The sequence below is a fragment of the Myotis lucifugus genome, unplaced genomic scaffold (genome assembly GCF_000147115.1).
Source record: "Myotis lucifugus unplaced genomic scaffold, Myoluc2.0 scaffold_180, whole genome shotgun sequence".
NCBI lineage: Eukaryota > Metazoa > Chordata > Mammalia > Chiroptera > Vespertilionidae > Myotis > Myotis lucifugus.
The window spans coordinates 32,451-49,902 of record NW_005871228.1 but is presented as its reverse complement, the minus strand read 5'-3'; the positions used below and the strand labels follow the sequence as shown (position 1 = coordinate 49,902).

The window sequence follows — 17,452 nt, the reverse complement described above, 5'->3', positions numbered from 1 at the left end:
ATTGAGTCTATCATCTTTTTTATTCCTAATATTTTTTCTCTTTCTTTTTTTCCCATCCTGCTTTATCAATTTGAAAGTCTATTCAAAGGACCAACCTTTGGCAGTATGGATCTTCTCCATTGTAACTTTGCTTTTTCTGCTAAGATATATATCTATTGTTCTATATCTGTATTTATATATTCATAACTATATCATCTATATTTCCCCTGTTTTTGTTTTCATTGGATTTATTTCATTACTAATTTTCTAACTTTTTAATGGATTTAATTTTTAGCCATTCTTTTAGAATTTAAGGAAAAACTTGCAGGAAGTGAAGGATTGAGCCAGGTGGGATATTTGAGGGAAAAGTATTTCCGGGAAAGGGAAAGCCCTGGGGTAGGAGTGTCCTTGGTGTGTTTGAGAGAAAAGCGAGGCCAGTTTAGTGACAATATTTTTCATGACATAAATGTGAAAATAACTATGTACTTACCTCCTTTCATTTGTCAGTTTCTATGCTGAGATACATGTTTTATGTAACAGCTGTAATTAGTAGAAAGAACACCAGCTCAGCCACTCGTTCATTTATGATCTTAGACTTTTTAACTTCCTTCATGTTCAGCTTTTCTATTCATAATTGGTTGTAGTCAGGATTAAATGAGGCACATGTGACTATACCCTCCCGGTAGGTGCAGAGTAAATGGTTGTTAAATGTTTTGAATTTGTCATATTTACTAACGTGATTTCTTTCCACTTCACTGCACACTCCTGTGCTTTGGGCATCCTGCCCTCTGCTGCTGTTGCCCGTCTGCAAACACCTGCAATTGCTGTAATCAGTTGTATCAGTGGCCCCTGGAGTCTAATATTTTCCTCCTCTGCTCGTTGTCTCACTGAGCTGGATTCTCCTTGAGCTGGAAATTTCATTTTCTCTCAGTGTGTGCCATTGAAAGCAGCAGCGATGGTTTGTTCTCACAGTTCCTGGTCTTCCATGCAGTGGTGCCATCCCATTGAGGGGGCCGACTGCCAGACACTGGACCAAGGCAGGTCCTGATTGAGCGGCAGTGCCCACAGCTGAATCACTTGTTTCTGGCTTGGAATGGTATCTTGCCTTTGTTGATGAGCCTTTTCACAATCCTGAAATAGTTCTGTAATGCTTTCTTCCGTGGGCCACCATTTCTGTTTTACTGCCATCCTAATTTTGTCCTAAACCTGGGTCAACAAAGTTTTTCTCTAAAGGGCCAGATGGTGAATATTTCATACCTTGCAGGCCACATGTGGTCTCTGTTACATGTCCCCCCCCTCCACCCTTTAAAAATATAAAAGCCATTTTGACTGAAGTTAGTAAATATTCTTCTTATGAATTTTTAATTTTTTTCTGGTGCCTTAATTTTAAAATTGTGATATAGAGCATTTATTCAAAAGTGGGTGAATATTTACACGTTTGGTTTAGTGCACAAAAATGAAACAAACTTTTGTGAATGCTATCTCCCAAGCCAGAAATATAATATTATTAATACTTCAGAGCTGCCCCCCACAAATCCCTCTCTAATTGCATCTTTCTCCCACCAAGAAGTTAGAAATTGAGTAATGGAATAAATCCAATGAAAACAAAACCTGCTATACTGCATCTTGTGGAAATTGTGTCTTTGCTTACTTTATAGTTTTACCACATGTGATAGATCTTATAATAATATATTTTTTGGCTTTTGATTGATTTTGAATTTTGTATAACTGGAATCATACTACATGTACCTTCTTTTGTTCAACATTATGTTTTTGGGATCCATTCATGTTAATGTATACAACAGTAGTTCATTCATTTTCGCTGCTTATTGAATTCATTTGTTTGACTATACCACATCCTTTTACAGTCTGTTTTACTGTTGGTGGACATCTGGATTGTTCTGGTATTTGTTCTCATGAATAATGCTGCTGTGAACATTCTCACTCAATTCTCCTGGTGCACATGTGTGAGAGATAGTCCTAATAGGAAGTTGTTGGGCTTTTGCACGTCTAGCTTTTCACAGTAATGCCTGGTTTCCAAAGTGGTTGTACCAGTAAGCTCTCCCCCCAGCAGAGGAAGAGAATTCCCTTTGCTCCTCGTCCTTGTCAACAGTTGGTATTGTTCTTGTTCTCAGTTTTTGCCTTTTTAGTGAATGTGATAGTATCTGTTTCATTGTGGTTTTAATTGCATTTTCCTGATTATTGAACAGTTGAACATCTTGTCACATATATTTTTCCTATAAGCTTCTTCTATCATTCCTATTTATTTCTATTTATTTTCTATTTATGGCTTTGCCCACTTCTTACCCACTAAGTTATATATCTTTTTAAAAAGTAGATTTTTGTTTATATATTCTAGAGACTGATTATTCGTTTTGTTATTCGGCTGTATATTTATATTTTTGTTTGTTCTCTTTATGGGACATTCTTCATTTCAAAGTTAAATTTATTGGTCTCTTATTGGTCTAGGTCTTCTGTAACTTTGCCTTTTAAATATAGGTCTTTAATTCACCAGGGATAAGGAAATCTTCAAGCATATAGAAAAGGAGAAAAAAAAGTAGAGCATAACCCTTTCTCATATGTCCATCACTCAGCTTCAAAAAGTCCAATTTTGTTTCATCTATTTTTACCTCCCCACATATTGCGGGAGTGGAGGGAGGGAAGTAGTTTAAAGAAAACCCCCAGCATCATGTCTTTCACCTGTAGATATTTTAGTTTTACTGATGTCTGCTTGATATATGACTATAGAGAGAGGCATATTAAGATCTACTATGGTGGATTTGGCTATTTCTCATTGTGGTTTTATCAATTTTTGCTCTATAGATTTTGAGGTTATTTTAAAATGTTTAGAATTATTATATCTTCCTGGTGAATGAAATTTTTTATTATTATGAAGGGACCATCTTTCTTTCTCATAATCCTTTTTGCTCTGCAGTCTCTTTCATCTGATATTAGAGACCCATACAGGTTTCTTCCATTCCAGGTGTCCTTTTATTTTCAACTTTTTGTATCATTAAATTTTTTCCAACTTTTTTTATTGTGGTAAAATACACATAACATAAAATTCACCATCTTAACTACTTTAAGTGTATAGTTTAGTGGTATTAATACATTCATAATGTGCTACTTTATCACTATCTACCTCCAAAACTCTTTTCATCTTGTAAAACTGAAACTCTACCTATTAAAAAATAACTCACCATTGTCCCTAGCCCATGGCAACTACCCATATCATTACATTTTAACATTTATCTTATAAGCAGCATAGAGCTGGCTTTTGTGTTTTTATTTGGCTTATCTTGGTTTTATCGCAGGAAAATTTAGTTCACATAAATAAATTATATGTACTGATATATTTTGATTTTTTTCTATCTTATTTTGTTATTTGGCCTTTCCTTGCCTTTGTTTCTTCTTTCTTGCCTTTTTTGGATTTTTTTCTCTATTAGTTTCATGTTATGGGTGTTCCTTATTTTAGTGGTAATCTTGGTAATTTTTACATGCATATTCATCTTATCACAATCTAAAGTTCATCAATATCTCTGTTCTTAAACACTATAATTTCAGTCCTGCCCAATTTGCCTGCTATCATTATAATGTATTTAATTTCCTATTTTAAAAAAACCTGTAACCATACAGAACATTGTTGTTGTCCTATATAATCGGTATTTTGTTAACATTACCTACACTAGAGGCCCCGTGCACAAAAATTAGTGCACTGGGTGGGGGAGGGGGGGAACCCTCAGCCAGGCCTGCCCCCTTTCACAGTCCGGGAGCCCTCAGGGGATATCCTGATGCTCTCCATGGGGAGTGGGCCTAAACTGCAGTCTGGCCTCCCTCTGCGGGAGGTGACCAGGCTGATTAGGGGAAGACACCGCCGCCATCACCCCGCTGCTGCTGCCACTGCCGGCTGTGGCGGCTGCCTGAGCCCATGGCTGTCATGAGCCCTGGGCCTCACAGCCGCCGGGGCTCAAGGCTGCCTGAGCCCATGGCTGCCTGAGCCCCGGCCTTGCAGCCGCTGTGGCTTTGTCCAGATGGACATCCACCCTAATTAGCATATTACCCTTTTATTAGTATAGATATTTATACTTTTGTTCTTCATTTGTGTTTGCATTTCAGTTTTTCCTTATAGGATCATTTTTCTACTACCTTTAGGATATCTTTTTTTTTTAATTTTTTTTTATTGCTTAAAGCATTACAAAGGTTATTACATATGTGTCCTTTTTTTCCCCACCCTTGACAATACCCCGGCTTCCCCTACCCCCCAGTGTCTTATGTTCATTGGTTATGCTCATATGCATGCATACAAGTCCTTCAGTTGATCTCTTACTCCCTCCCTCCTGTCCCCCAACCCTCCCTGGCCTTCCCACTGCAGTTTGACAATCTGTGTGAGGCAGCTCTGCCTCTGTAACTATTATTGTTCAAAAGTTTATAATGGTCTCTATTATCCATGAATGAGTGAGATCATGTGGTATTTTTCCTTCATTGACTGGCTTATTTCACTTAGCATAATGCTCTCCAGCTCCATAGGATATCTTTTACTAACAGCAGGTGGCAAAATCTCTAGGTTTTTAATTTTTCCAAATTATTTTAATTTACCCTCATACATGGAAGTTATTGCTGTATATAGAACTCTATTCTGTCTCAGAACATTGTAGGTATTATTTCACAGTATTTTGGGTATAAATAAAAATCTGTCTTCAGTATTGCTTTTGAAGGCACTTGTCCCTCTTGCGTCTTTGAAGGTAGTCTTTCTGGCTGCTTTAAAAATATTCTTTTTGTTATAAAATTTCATTGTGATATTTCAGTGTCTATATTCCTTTTTAATAAACCTGTTTGGAATTTCTTTGGCTTTTTGGATAGTTAGATGATCTTTTTCTAGTCTTAGGAAGTTGGATGAAAAATTGTTGAGCATATTGCGGTTACCTCTTTTGTTTAACTCCTGGAACTCCATTCACATTTTTTTAGGTCTTGTGACTCTGTTGTCCACATCTCTTAATCTTTCCTATGTTCTGTCTTTGACTCTGTGCTGTGATCTGGGTAACTTCCTCTGACCTGTCTTCCAGTTTACTGATTCACTTTTACATGATCTAATCTGCTGTTAATTCTGACTGCTAAATTTTTTGTTTCTACTAATAATATTTATTACAAGTTTCTGTTTGGGCCTTTAAAAATAGGCTTGCTCTGCTCATGGTGTTTTAATTCCTTGTTTGTTGTGTATATGTGAGTGAGTGGGAGTGAGCTGCATATTTCTCTCAGAGCTGTATCTTGGGAAATGTTTGAAGTCCAGGATAATGAAGTTGGGTTTCTCCAGAGGAGATTGCATTTGCTTCTGTCAGTTGCTTACGGCCCCTTATACTCTTTGGCTTTTATAATAAATTCTAGGTTTGAGGTTTTTTTAGAACACCCACGTGGTGTTTTAAGTTATAATTACCCATGTGAGGGCTGGATTGTGGTTTTAAATTCTCAGGGGAGATGTTTTTCTTCCCTCTCTTCAATGCTTTGGCTCAGGGCAGCACTCCCCTCTGCCCCTTTAAACAGCCCCCTTGGAATATGGCAACTCATTTTTAGTTTACCCTCACACAGTGGGTTGTAGCTTTTTGAGGTACCAGCTCTTCTAGGGTCTTCAGATTCCTTGCAACAAGTAGGTCAGTATTCCTTGCCTCTCTTCCCAGAAGCCACAAGGCCATTAGTAATTGGATTTACCCAGTTTGGCCAATACCTTCAAGCGGAACATTAGCTTTAGCAAACTCAGTTGACCTTTCTGTTTCTGTCTTCATTTAACTTTTGTCCTGCATATTCCTTGCTTTCTTGCCAACTTATGAATGTATTTAAGAGAATGATTAAAATATTTTACCCAGGATTTTTTATTGTTTTCAGCAGGAGAGTTAGTCCAGACCCCTTGTCCACCATGTTGCTGCAAACTGGTGTCCCTGCATTTTAAATGTTCATATTCCCAGCTAGATTTTACTGTTCTTGTGAGGAGTGACCATGCCTTGGACTCCCTTTGCCTTCTCTGTAATGCAGTCTTGGTGTTCATTGGACACTAAGTTATACAGGTAGATGTACTGATTTTGAGGACTTCCATTTTATGTTTTATATCTATTATTTATTTTTAAAAATCGATGTTTATTTTCTTTCTTTTAAAATCTGTTTATTGATTTTAGAGAGAGAGGAAAGGAGAGAGAAAGAGAAAAAAAACATTGATGTGAGAGAGAAACATCGCTTGGCTGCCTCCTGCACGCCCCCTACTGGGGATCAAGCCTGCAACCTGGGCATGTGCCTTGACTGGGAATCGAACCAGCTACCTTTTGGTGCACGGACGACCCTTCACCAACTGAGCCACACGACCAGGGCTATATCTATTATTTTTAAAAACTGTCTCAGTTACTTGGTGAGGTAGGTATACTATTATTACTTCTTTTTTACAGATTAGTAAACTAAGATTTGGAGGAAGAATCTGGACGCAGATCTGGTAATTAGTTGGGTTAGGATTTAGACTCATGACTTTTGAGTTATAATTCTGTGTCCTTTCTAGGATACCATGTTGCTTTCCAATGGATGTTGATGACAGTTGACATCTCCTGCTTATTGTATCTAGATATGAAAATTCTAGAGAAACCACTGGAATATTAATTTTGGGGTGAGATTATCTCTAAATTCTTGCCTGAAAGAAATTATTAGCTGAGGATTCACTTTGCTTAAACCAGTCAGGGACTTAAAACAACATGTTGATGTTTGCTACAGAAAGCAGAGGCACAGAGGTTCTCTTCTTTGAGGTTGCAGCCTCGTGAAATGCATTTGTTGTAAAATATACCTACGAGGTAATTTTTGTCTTTTCCTACAGGTGTGTATGTAATATAGACTGCAGTGGATACAGTTTTAACCCCGTGTGTGCTTCTGATGGGAGTTCCTATAACAATCCTTGTTTTGTTCGAGAGGCATCTTGTATAAAGCAAGAACAGATTGACATAAGGCATCTCGGTCATTGCACAGGTAAAATTCATTCTACTTATCCAGAGTCCTTTCTTTAATTTGTATGTCTTTTATCTTATTTGTACACTTTGATAGTGTTCCAAATTTGTAAAATGAGAACTCGATGCTTTATTTTCTTTTTTTATATTTTTTAATTTCTTTATCCTATTACTATTTTAGATTTTTTTCTCATTTATTTGTATCTTCTGAAAACTCAAACCATGCTTTTTGATTATTTAGTTACGAAGTGGACTTTAACATGGATTTCTAGATACGTTCATACTTCTTAAAGGTTGTCTTAAATTTATAATGATTATAGCTGTTTAAGAATTAATCAATTTACTAGTATCTTATAGTAAAACTGTACATATTGCCATATTTTCTTCATCTTTTTCTCTAGAGCATAATAGTTTACTTTGTTTCCACATTCTTTCTGTAATTTTTTTGGCCCTACATATTATGTAATATTAGAACTTATGGTGTGAAGTTAAAGAATGTAAGGAAAAATAATTACCTTCAGTAAAAATTCTTTTTGCCCTTTTTGCTTTTTGTCATAGTTTAGAAGCCATGATCCCAACTAAGAATGAGTTTTTGTTTTCCATCCCTACTAGAGTTACTCAAGCACTGAAGACAGATGTTTTCAAACCTTCTTTCCTCAGTAAGATGCACAAGGGCTAGGATAATGTATTATTTCCTAGTAACATGCAAGGGCCAGGCACATGCTCATGGACTAGCATTGTACACTGTGATTGCTTATTAGGTCTAACCACTCTCCTCTACCTCCTTCCTTTTTTGGACTTATTAAAGGGATATGTTTTTAACTGATCTAAGGGGAAAAGATTGTAAGCCAAAATTTGGTACTTTATATTGGTAACAAATTATTTGTGTAATACTGCAAAACTATGTGCAATACTTCTGGTCTAAGCTACCAAATGGTACCCAAGAAACTCATCTGAGGATTTCAAGGGGGGCAGGGCAGAGGAAACCATTTGCTGATAGGTAGGTAGATAGTCCACTTAGCTTTGATCTCAAGGAAGTAGTTTGGTTTGTTTTTCTGTCATGTGGAGGCATTTAGAGTCTAGGTTGAAAGAAGAGCTTGGAGAAAAAAATCTTTTATTCCCTAGAAGAACTGGAGCATGGTTGATGATACTACCTGGAATTTCAAATTCAGAGAGGTTGGCCGAGCTTAAGAATTTTGTGAAATGAAATTCATGCAGATTTAGAATCCTTTGGAGTAGTTGGCCCTTAACTTTTATTTTGGTCCCCTGTATAATATTTCCATCCACACCTAACTGTATCTTCCCTCTCCTCCCCCATGTGTATAGGAAGCTTCAGCTTGTGCTTCCCAGCGGGTATTTACGATTCATTTACAGCCTTCCAAGTCTAGAGACAGTGCACTGTCCGGGGTCATTTTTATAGTAAAATTGTCTGAGAACAAGCTGAGATTCTATATTTATCTTAATCTGATATGTTTCCAGGGAAACCGTGGTAGAAGGTAAATCTCGAAACCATTGTCCCTTGGAGAAAGGATTAATCCTTTTTCTTCAGGGTATGCATTATTTTAGTTTGCCCGAGGAAGACTTCTTAAGGCGAAGACATTTGAGGTGCAGTCTAAATGAAATCAGACTGTTGGTCTGCAGAGCGTGTATACAGCTGGGAGGCCCCAGGCCTGAGGCAGAGATGCCACAGTAGCTCAAGAGAATGGTGGGGAATGTGAGCAGGAGAGTGGACAGAGTTGGGAAGGACTGGAGCATTTGTAATATTTGGGAGTTACCTGGTGTGACTTAAACATCATATGTATCTTAATTTGAAAACTGTTTTCTCTTATAGACACAGATGACACTAGTTTGTTGGGAAAGAAAGATGATGGACTACCATATCGACCAGATGTGAAAGGTACTGAATCATGATTTTTAAAATTTTGGCCAACTATTGAAATGTGGTCACTAGCTGTCCTTAGTAATTCTGTGTCTTTTATAATGACCTTTCCAACTTGGCTCTCTGTTAAGCAGTATACATTCTGCAGTGATTATCTATCTAACAAAGGCCTAAGCGACCTTTATGGGGGAGCAACCAGAAAGACCGGTCGCTATGATGCGCACTGACCTCCAGGAGGCAGATGCTCAACGCAGGAGCTTCCCCCTGGTGGTCAGTGCGCTCCCATAGGTGGAGCGCTGCTCAGCCAGAAGCCGGGCTCATGGCTGACAAGCACAGTGGCAGCGGCGGGAGCCTCTCCTGCCTCACGGCAGCGCTAAGCAGTGAGCCGAGTGGTAAGGAGCAGCGAGCAGGCAGGCGCTAAGGAGAGAGGGTCCTGGACATCTCCCGAGGCGTCCCAGACTGCAAGAGGGTGCAGTCTGGGCTGAGGGACACCCCCACCCCCACCCCAGTGCAAGAATTTCATGCACCGGGCCTCTAGTTAGTTATAATATTAACTGAAATAGTTAAAACACTTCTCAATGTACAGAATACTCTCACATATGCTTTTATTTTTATTTTTATTTTTTTTTAAATTTTTAAATATATTTTATTGATTTTTTTACAGAGAGGAAGGGAGAGGGATAGAGTTAGAAACATCGATGAGATACAAACATCGATCAGCTGCCTCCTGCACACCCCCCACCGGGGATGTGCCCGCAACCAAGGCACACGCCCCTGACCGGAATCGTACCCGGGACCCTTGAATCCGCAGGCTGATGCTCTATCCACTGAGCCAAGCCGGTTAGGGCTCTCACATATGCTTTTTAAAAGTTTTATTAAGCCAAAACCGGTTTGGCTCAGTGGATAGAGCGTTGACCTGCGGACTGAAAGGTCCCAGGTTCAATTCCGGTCAAGGGCATGTACCTGGGTTGCGGGCACATCCCCAGTGGGAGATGTGCAGGAGGCAGCTGATGTATGTTTCTAACTCTCTATCTCTCTCCCTTCCTCTCTGTAAAAATATCAATAAAACATATAAAAAAAAAAAGAAAAAAAAGTTTTATTAAGATAATTATAGACTTACATACAGTTCTAAAAAATTATATAGAAAGACCCCTCATATTTGCTTTTTATATCCTCTTTACTTCTGTAGAACCTACTATTAACACTTGCCCTCTGTACACAGGTCTTTCAGCCTTGTTCCCTCTGCCTGGAACTCTTCTTTGCCTATTATTCATTTCAGGCTCAGCTTAAAAGTCATTTCCTTTTGGGAAGTATTCCTTTACCCTTAAATCTAGATTAGGTGCCTCTCTCATATACTCCCCTATCCAAGCACATAGCCTACTCTAATTATAGTTGCCTTTTTACTCATCTGTCTCTCCCTCTAGGCTATCAGGACAGGAGGCTGCATCTATCATGTTCACGTTTGTATTCCTGACATTTAGTAGAGTGTCTATCCATACTTGTCAAAGAATGGATGCAGCTCAAAGCAGCTGTAGGATTTATTTGTACAAAGTCTTACATGCAGTCAAGGTCTGAGCAGAGGCTGGGTTCCGGGTCCCTTGACCTCATGTGCACTGCTCTTTTACTTCTCATTTTCATATCTATTATTTCATTTGATTCTCACACCTACTCTCGGGAAAGGACCAATAGGAACATCGACGCTGAATGAGGTTACATCTAAGAACCAAAGGAAGCAGCTGGAAAAATTGTAAGACAGTTCTCAGCAAGAAAGAGCTTTTAAGTTGAGCTCATGGAGGAGGGTGCTCATGAAATGGAGCATTTGAATGTCCAGCGTGGAGGCTGAATTAGTGCTTTGCTTGGCCTGTTGAAAAACCACCGGTAACCGTTGAAATTGCAGTGTCAGAAGCTTTGTTGTAGATGTTGAAGGCATCAAGGATAGGATGGCCGAGCATGAGGTGTGTGGGAGAGGGGTATGTGGCATTTTAAAAAGTTGATTATAGAAAATATCAAACATGTGAAAACAGAATAGTATAATGAACCCTCATGTACCCAATACTCATCTTCAACAGGTAATCAGCATTGTCATTCTTGTTTTGCCTCTATCACCCCATCCACTTGATTGTCTTTATTCTTATTTTACTGTTGTTTTTTTGAGGTATAATTTACATGCACTGAGATACACAAATGTTAGCTATCAATTTTGACAAATGGATATCCCCATTTGTCAAATGGATATCCCCAGTACACTACACTTTATCACAATCTATAATAATTCCATCTACCCAGGAAGTTCTTTTGAGGCGTATGACATTTTAATGAGGCCATTTTTTATCAAAAGATATTTTCATACAGTCTAAAATTGAACCATAACACCTTTTTATTACCAAGACATTTTTGCTTCTTTCCTGAGCTATACCTCACCCTCACCCTCACCCTCACCCTACCTATCACCTCTCTCTCTCAGTAGTCTCCTTGCCTGCTGACCAGCAATACCAGAGAAATATTCCATTGCTTGGTGACTGTTGTTGATATATTCTAATACAGCTCTTTTGATATGACCTTTTAAAAATGGTTTTGGCCTGGCCAGTATGGCTCAGTGGTTGAGTGTCAACCTAGGAACCAAGAGATCATGGTTTGATTCCCAGTCAGGGCACATGTTCATGTTGCCGGCTCAATCCCCAGTAGGGGGCTTGCAAGAGGCAGCTAATTGATGACGTTTCTCTTTCGTTGATGTTTCTATGTCTCTATCCCTCTCCCTTCTTCTCTGTCTCTTTCTCTAAAAAACTAATGGTTTTGAAAAATTTTGCCTCATCTAAAGGTAAGACTGAGCCAGTTGCTAAAATCACCGAAGGAAGTCTGAGGGTGTGGGTGTGTGGAGTGTGGTAGAGAGTCGCAAAGAGGATGGTTAGAAGGATGTGTAGGTGGATGGCACAGACCCCTAAGAGAGGAAGATTGTTGGGAGAGAGGATGGAATGCTGACCTGGAGGTGACAGCAGGGGACGGTGGGAGGAAAGGTGTTTTAGGAAGGAATGTGATCTTGGTATGTCAGGGAGATGAAAGGAATATTTTCTAAGGGAATGAGAAGGTGGATGCATTTATTCACATTAGAATAGGTGTTTCACTGGGCAGAGTGGAAAAGCTAGGACAGGAAGAGTCAAGGTTGGTGTGAAAAATAGTGGATTTAGAAATGAAAGAGTGGGAAGTGTTGGAGGGCAGATAGGCATGTTTACCTAGGTAGAAAATTCTTTGATGGGGTCCAGGAAGACTGCAGTTAGGGAAGGATATATAGAGAGATATGTTAGTGATGAAGCTTGGGGTGCAAGGTAGTATAGGGGAAAAAAGTAAGGGCATATTATATCTTTTAATTGGGGATTTGTAGAAATGATGAGCCCTAGACTTACTGATACAGTATTGATGTAGTTGTGGCTTCAGCAGCTGACCTTCAAAATGCATGTCTTGGTGTTCATACAACTCCTTGTGCTTTGTTTGGGTTGTTTATTGATGGACCAGGACAGATAGCCGGTGGGACATGCCTTTGCAGATAAGCCATGTGGCGCTGGGTTTTCTTACATCATGGTCACTTAGAACCATACTCTCCTTTGTATTTGAAAACACTGCTGCTGCTGGTGGATTTGTTTCTGGGTGGGAGGAGCCGCCGGGTGGCCAATAACACTTTGTGTGTTGCAGACACACAAAACATTGTTCAGGGACCAGTGGCCGCAGCTGTTATTCCTGGAGCCTGCCTGTCACCACTTGCCTGAGGACATTGTTTAGACAGGACCATTCTCTGCCCAGTTCTTGCTGTGCGAGGCTCTGCTTCTGCCCCTGCTTTATGGCATCTTTAAAGCCTTTTTAATCTTTCCTTTTTGAAGTTATTAATTTACTTGGCCTAGAGAGCAGGTGCGTGGACATGCTGCATTTGTCCATTCCCTACACCCCTCCCAGGGCAGCTTGGTGAAATAAGAGTGTGATGGTAAAGAGCTCGTGCTCACAGTTCAGACTTGGTTCACATTCAAAGGCTGTGTGGCCTGATTTCTCGGCGCCTCAATCATCACATCTATAAAGTGGCATTAATATCTACTGCCTAGGATTTCTCTGAATATTAAATGCCACATCACTGAATTTATTATTGATGTTATGGGAATTGTTAATACTTTTGCTTTCTAGTTTCCTTGTTGGTAGCCTGACTGTGCTCAGAGGTCTTCCTATCTATAGCATGTTTAATGATTCATGAGGAACAACCACAGGGCACTCACCATTCAGCAATTATCAGTTGAATACCCTACTATGTGCCAAGTGCTTTCACATATTTGTATTATTATTTAACCCTCATTACATCATGTTTTCCTCATTTTGTAGATGAAAAAGCTGAAACTGTGAGATTTTGTGGCTTGTGTAGAAGGACAGAGCAAGGACTTTCTGACCCTAAACACTCGCATTCTTTCTCTTCTATCACAGGTATTCCAGAATTCTGTTCTGCTTCCCTTGCTTTCTTTCTTAATTTCCTTCCAAATAGGTAATCTACTGTCAGCTATCATCTTGGCAAAATTTGTTCTCTAGCCTTGATCTTTCTTTAAATTTTTTTTCTAATCTTCACCCAAGGATATATTTTTATTGATTTGAGAGAGAGAGAAAGGGAGGAAGAGAGGGATGGTGAATGAGAGAGAGAAAGAGAGAGAGAAAGAGAGAGAGAGAGAGAAAGAAACGTTGACCAGCCACTTCCTGCACACACCCTGACCGGGGATCGAACCCACAACCTGGGCATTGCCCTGACCAGGAATCAAACCCATGATCTTTCGGTGTACAGGATAATGCTCCAACCAACTGAGCCACCCGGCCAAGGCTGGGCACCACTCTTATAGATGGTTGTATTAAACTATCTAAAGCGGCTGTTCTCAACCTGTGGGTCGCGACCTCTTTGGGGGTCGAAGGATCCTTTCACAGGGGTCGCCTAAATACATCCTGCATATCAGATATTTACATTACGATTCATAACAGTAGCAAAATTACAGTTATGAAGTAGCAACGAAAATAATTTTATGGTTAGGGGTCACCACAACACGAGGAACTGTATTAAAAGGTCGTGGCATTAGGAAGGTTGAGAACCACTGATCTAAAGGCTTGTTGGACTGGGGAAGTTTGACCTTAAGAAAAATAATTGGTGGGCAATGGGTTAGTGGGTGAACAGACATGGGGGAAATCTATACAAAATTCAAGGAAGAGAGATTTTATTTAACATAAGAAAATTTGGTAATATTGAAATTAACTGTGTTAAGTTGAGTTTCTAACATATGGAAGTATGCAGGTAAAAACAGGCTTGCGGGGTTATTAACTAAAGGGATTCCTTCATCAGACCAGAGAGCCTGCAGGGACCATTCCAGATCTGAGTTTTTAGCTCATTTACTTTCCAAAGCATCTTCAAGCCATATTTATTTTCTCGCATCTCTAGTGTCTATTCCTACTGCTGAGCTCTAGCTTAGCTTTTTCATTGTCACAAGTTTGGATTATGTAGCGACCTCCTAATTGGTCTTTCTAGTTCTCTTGCCCCTTTATCTTCCAGGCTGGTATCCAATTATTTTTTCCCCCCACAGCTTTTTGAGTCTTTACATACTATTAAGTTCACTTGTTTGAAATGTGCAGTTCATTGTGTTCTTGTTATATTTACAGAGTTGTACAAGCATCAACATAACATAATTTTAGATCATTTTCATTACCCCCCAGGAAAACAACTCACACCCATTAGCAGTTCCTCTCCATCCCCCTTAACCACCAGCCCTAGGTAACCACTCTCAGTTAATTTTTTATGTAAAACACGGCTTTCATTGTGTTGTTCTTCACACGATCAAGAAAACATTTCTCACTTGGAGTTCATGTTTTTCCATAATTTGACTTCACCTTAATTTTCCAACGTTGCCTTATACCCTTCCCCAGTCTGAGTGTACAGATCTTTGTAGGTTCATCTACTACTTGTTCTTGAGAATTGTGTCCTACCTTCCTTTTGGTTTCCACCATTCCTCTATAAGTCCACTCTTGGACTGACTCCTAGATCAAGGTTTCCAGCTCTCCTAGACTTCCCTCATCCCTGCCTTGGCCTCCTGTAATTCTCAACTTGCAAGAGTCACTAATAATACATCACTTTCATATCTAAGTACCAATGCTCTTTTCAGTTACTGAGCCACACTTCTCGTCCTTCTTCCCTTGTATTTTCAGCTTTTTGTTTGTTTGTTAATCCTCACCCGAGGATATTTTTCCACTGATTTTTAGAGAGTGGAAGGGAGAGAGAGAAATGTTGATGTGAGAGAGAGACATCAATTGGTTGCCGCCTGCACACACCCCCGCCAGGGCCATACTGATGTTTGTGCCCTTGACTGGAATTAATCCCAGGACCCCTCAGTCCCCAGGCCAATGTTCTATCCACTGAGCAAACCAGCTAGGGCTTGTTCAGGTTTTCGTGTGTATATGTTGATTTCCTAAATTGATTATAAACTTTTTTCAGGACTGGGACCATATATACTTTCAATAAATACCTTGTGTAGCTTAGCTGAGCATATGGCTGTGCACAGAAATAGTATGTAAATATAATGGAATGAATAGCATTGGTATTGAGCAGAAGGCCGAATCTGGATTCTGTGACAGCCACAGACTTCAAAGTTTTATTAGACATGTTCCTGTTTTATACAGCTTCACTTTGTCTAGAGCTTGATGCCACATTCTTTTATTAATTCATTCAGTAAATGCTGTTGGGGCCATACTTTGTCTATTAATCTCTCAAAACCCTGTTCTTAAATTAGTTAACTTTTTCTCATTGCTGTCATGTAGCTGAATTCTGGTAGCTTTCAGCTCCGCATTATTCTGGAAATTTTCTGCTGTTTATAGGACTTTCTTATGGTAGATGAGCACATTACCACAGTCCCTTAGACTATCCAGTCCTATGGTTATACACCTTGTAGGACTTTATTACTATAGGTTGGTGCATAACCTCAGTCTCTATGGTCCCTTTACGTACTTCCTTGTGTGTGACACCAGGAAAGTACCATGTTCTGAGAGGTGCGGGGTGATGAATGCTATGGGAGACACTGCTTTTTCCCTTACGCCACTTATGGCTTGATTTCAAACGTAGAATAGCACTTTCAGTTTAAAACCAGAGCAAGAAAAGTACTATCTCCCAAGTGTTAAGAGTTATACAGAAATGAGTAACACAGACGTCTAGGTTCTCAAAGGCTCTTACAGTCTCACGGTAGCGATTGATTTAAAAACCCCAAATAGCTATACAACAGTATCCTGAGTATTGGAGTAGACGAGTGGGTGCCCAGGATTCCAGCAGCCTACAGGAGGGCTTGATTTCTTTCTGCACAGCGGAATGACAGTTTGGGAGCCGGAGGAGAGCTGGTGAGCCCTTTGAGGACCGGATATGTCTTGATTATTTTTCTATTTCCCATGCCTAGCGAAGTGCCTGACATGTGGGACATGATCAATAAATAAAAAATGAATAAGTCATCTATTCTGTGCCATCCAGTCTGGTAGCGACTGGCCACATGGGGCCACTGAGATCTTGAAAGGTGGCTGGTGGGAATTGAGGTGTGTTGTGAGTGCAAAGGGCTTACCAAAGGGATTTTGAAGAGTAATTTAAGAAAAAAGAGTGGGAAAATACCAGTTTTACAATAAATGTTGATTATAGGTTGAAATGATGTTTATTTGATATATCAGGTTAAATAAAATAGATGGTTAAAGTGAATTTACCTATTTTTACCTTCTAAAAATATGGCTACTAAGGAAATAAAAATGACATATGTCTTGTATTCCACTTCCGTTGGACAATGCTGATCTCATTTAACTCTATTAGAGAAAGTGAGACCAAGGTCACAAAACAGCAGAGATGTTCTTAAAATTGAGAATTTACATGCTGTGCTTCTTGAATTCTAGTGTAGTTCTTTTTCTAGGCATAATTTAGTACAATGTAAACACATGAATTTTGAGGTTAAAAGGCATCGATTTGGTCTTGTTAGGGATGACATGACCTTTCTGCTTTAGTTATCCTATCATTGAGCTTGATCATCATTAAAATTTTCTCCTTTTATATGTAAATTTTGATCTTCAGAAAAATCTACATTTTTAGTTCTCAGTTTTTTCTGCAGTTGGCACCTCTATTCCCACTTCTCTCTTGCTCTTTCCCTTCACACACACACACACACACACACACACACACACAGCCTCCTATTTTACTCCTTTTTGTTTCCATTAACATTCTTCAAATTATATTAGCATCTTTATTTGTATTTGGGGGAGATAAGCCTTTGCTGTTACATGGGGTGCTAGCTGGTTGTTTTAGTGTCTTGTACATGCAGTAATTATCTCACGTCGTCCTTGAAACCACATGATGTATAGGCCCTATTATGATTCTGATTTTGCAGTTATGCAATGTCAAGCTTACAGAGAGCAGTATGCTCAAGGTCACACAGCTAATAATACACAGAATCTGTAAGCTGGAACTGTCGAAAGAAACGGCAGGAAAATGGGAAATTGACAGGCCTGTACACATTGGGGAACTCTGGGTTCATAGAATTGAGGATTAATGTGCCAGAAAAAAAAGTACAAAAAATCCATTCCAAAACCTGTGTCTTTT

General features: G+C 39.4%; 1 protein-coding gene across 1 annotated transcript in view; it reads left to right on the top strand.

The window, feature by feature from the left end:
* TMEFF1 (transmembrane protein with EGF like and two follistatin like domains 1) overlaps positions 1 to 17,452 on the top strand; it is a 73,820-nt gene that overhangs the window by 45,706 nt on the left and 10,662 nt on the right. Inside the window, exons 6-7 of the mRNA XM_006096506.1 lie at positions 6,824 to 6,972; positions 8,782 to 8,847. Of these exons, the coding sequence (XP_006096568.1) occupies positions 6,824 to 6,972; positions 8,782 to 8,847 (215 nt within the window). The remainder of the gene's footprint in view (positions 1 to 6,823; positions 6,973 to 8,781; positions 8,848 to 17,452) is intronic.